This window comes from Pyrgilauda ruficollis, unplaced genomic scaffold (assembly GCF_017590135.1).
Source record: "Pyrgilauda ruficollis isolate IOZ18807 unplaced genomic scaffold, ASM1759013v1 scaffold2076, whole genome shotgun sequence".
Classification (NCBI taxonomy): Eukaryota; Metazoa; Chordata; class Aves; order Passeriformes; family Passeridae; genus Pyrgilauda; species Pyrgilauda ruficollis.
Genome location: NW_024520052.1, coordinates 1 through 3,200, shown reverse-complemented (window position 1 = coordinate 3,200; position 3,200 = coordinate 1). Strand labels below are relative to the sequence as shown.

The window sequence follows — 3,200 nt, the reverse complement described above, 5'->3', positions numbered from 1 at the left end:
TTTGGGGCCATTTTTGACCATTTTGGGACCATTTTGGGGCTGTTTTGTGCCATTTTGGGGCCGTTTGGCGGCACACCTGTAACTCCAGGTGACCCAGGTGACATTTGGGGACATTTTTGGGGACACACCTGCAGCTCGGTGATGATGCCGTGGGGCACGTCCTCCTTCTGCTCGTGCAGGAAGTGCGCGCTGACGGCGTTCAGGGAGTACGAGCGCAGCTTGTGCTCCCTCAGCAGCACCTGGGGAGCCCAAAACACCCCAAAATTCACCTGGGGCACCCCAAAATTCACCTGGGGCACCCCTCACCTGCAGCATGTCCAGGGTCACCCTCCCAGGTGTGCTCACCACCTTGCCCTCCCTGCGGCCGAGCTGGCGGCTCTGGAACGCCGAATCCTTCACCTGCGACGGGACCCCCCTGACCCGGCCCAGGTACGGGAACGAGTCCACCTGGCACAGGTGAGGCACAGGTGACACAGGGAAGGGCCTGGGGACCCCCCTGACCCCACCCAGGTACGGGAACGAGTCCACCTGGCACAGGTGAGACACAGGTGAGGGGCTGGGGACACCTGGGGGACAGGTGAGGGGCTGGGGAACCCCCCTGACCCGGCCCAGGTACAGGAACCAGGACACCTGGCACAGGTGAGGCACAGGTGAGGGGCTGGGGACACCTGAGGGACAGGGGAGGGGCAGGTGAGACCCCTGACCCCACCCAGGTACGGGAACGAGTCCACCTGGCACAGGTGAGACACAGGTGAGGGGCTGGGGACACCTGGGACACACCTGGGGACACAGGTGAGGGACAGGTAAGTCAGGGATACACCTGGGTGGGGTCTGGGGACACCTGGGGGTTCCCAGGTGACCCTCAGGTGACCCAGGTGACCCTCAGGTGACCCCAGGTGACCCTCAGGTGTCTCACCTGTAACACCTGGGCTCTCTGGATCAGGTAGGGCAGGTCGAAGTTGTGGATGTTGGGGGGGTTTGGGGGGTCCACACAGGTGAGACAAGTGAGAGGTGAAAGACAGGTGAAACAGGTGAGAGAGATGGGACAGGTGGGACAGGTGAGACACAAGTGAGACAGGTGAGAGACAGGTGAGGGACACACACGTGAGACAGGTGAGAAACGTGAGACACAGACAGGTGAGACAGGTGAGGAACACACAGGTGAGACAGGTGAGACACGGACAGGTGAGACAAGTGAGAGAGGTGGGACAGGTGAGACAAATGAGGCACAGGTAGGACAGGTAACAGGTGACACAGGGGACACTCAGGTGACACAGGTGACACTCAGGTGTGTCCCAAGTACCTCCAGGGCCTCTCTCTGGTGTTTCTCGTGCAGGCTGTGGGTCAGGGCAGGACAGGTGACACAGGTAAGGACACAGGTGAGACAAAGGTGACACAGGTGACACAGGTGACACAAAGGTGACACAGGTGACACAAAGATGGGACAGATGTGTGACAGGTGACACAGGTGAGGAACAGCTGACACTCAGGTGACACAGGTGACACAGAGGTGGGACAGAAGCAGGGACAGGTGACACAGAGATGGGACAGAGGTGGGACAGGTGACACTCAGGTGACCCCAGGTGTGTCCCAGGTACCTCCAGGGCCTCCCTCTGGTGTTTCTCGTGCACGCTGTGGGTCAGGGCAGGGACAGGTGACACAGGTGAGGGACAGGTGACACAGAGATGGGACAGAGGTGTGACAAGTGACACAGGTGACACTCAGGTGACAAGGTGTGGATCAGGGCAGGGACAGGTGACACAGAGGTGTGACAGGTGACACAGGTGAGCACACAGGTGACACACAGATGGGACAGAGGTGTGACAGGTGACACAGGTGACACAGGTGACCCCAGGTGACCCCCAGGTGTGTCTCAGGTGTCTCACCTGCAACACCTGGGCTCTCTGGATCAGGTAGGGCAGGTGGGAGTTGTGGATGTTGGGGGGGTCCCTGGGATCTGGGATTTTTTGGGGGGCTCCCAGGTGACTCAGGTGACCCCAGGTGACACAGGTGACCCCCAGGTGACCCCAGGTGTGTCTCAGGTGTCTCACCTGTAACACCTGGGCTCTCTGGATCAGGTAGGGCAGGTCGAAGTTGTGGATGCTGGGGGGGGTCCCTGGGATCTGGGATTTTTTGGGGGGCTCCCAGGTGACTCAGGTGACCCCAGGTGACTCAGGTGACCCTCAGGTGACCCCAGGTGACCCCAGGTGACCCTCAGGTGACCTCACCTGTAACACCTGGGCTCTCTGGATCAGGTAGGGCAGGTCGAAGTTGTGAAGTTGGGGGGGGTCCCTGGGATCTGGGATTTTTTGGGGGGCTCCCAGGTGACTCAGGTGACCCCAGGTGACTCAGGTGACTCAGGTGACCCCAGATGACTCAGGTGACACAGGTGACCCCCAGGTGTGTCTCAGGTGAGCTCACCTGTAACACCTGGGCTCTCTGGATCAGGTAGGGCAGGTCGAAGTTGTGGATGTTGGGGAGGGTTTGGGGGGTCCCTGGGTTTTGGGGATCTCCCAGGTGACCCCAGGTGACCCCAGGTGACTCAGGTGACCCCCAGGTGTCTCACCTGCAACACCTGGGCTCTCTGGATCAGGTAGGGCAGGTCGAAGTTGTGGATGTTGTAGCCCGTCACCACGTCGGGGTCCACGATCCGAACAAACTCCGCCCACGACTGGGGAGAGGGAGGGGCTTCAGACTCACCTGGGACCCCTCCCCAGAGCCCCCAAAATTCCCAAAAAACCCAAAATCCCTATTTTTTACACCAAAATCCCTGGATTTTACCCCAAAATCTCCATTTTTTTACACCAAAATCCTGATTTTTTCCCCAAAATCCAGATATTTTTCCCCAAAATTTCTGGCTTTTTTTACCCCAAAATCCCCATTTTGTACCTCCAAATCCCCAATTTTTCACCCCAAAATCCCCGTTTTTTACCCAAAATCCCCATTTTTACCCTCAAATCCTCATTTTTTACCCAAAATCGGGGTTTTTCACCCCAAAACGCCCACCTGCAGCAGGTCCTTCTCGCTGTCGAAGCTCCTGATGGTGGCTCCAAAACCTCCCCAAAAACCTCCCCAAAACCACCCCAAACCTCCCCAAAACCACCCCAAATCCCCCCAAAACTCACCTGGGACCCCTCCCAGACCCCTCAAATTCCCGAAAAACCCCAAAATCAGGGTTTTTCACCCCAAAACGCCCACCT

The 3,200-nt window shown here is 58.4% G+C and overlaps 1 protein-coding gene across 1 annotated transcript; it reads right to left on the bottom strand.

Moving 5' to 3' along the window:
• Nucleotides 1-128: 128 nt before the first annotated feature.
• Nucleotides 129-3,056, bottom strand: POLD1 (DNA polymerase delta 1, catalytic subunit; the record flags this gene model as incomplete). The annotated part of the gene is made up of 4 exons (XM_041467356.1): nucleotides 129-239; nucleotides 307-447; nucleotides 2,567-2,671; nucleotides 3,007-3,056. Coding segments are annotated over 4 exons (407 nt in total), but the record flags the coding sequence as incomplete, so codon positions are not given.
• Between the last annotated feature and the right edge of the window lie 144 nt (nucleotides 3,057-3,200).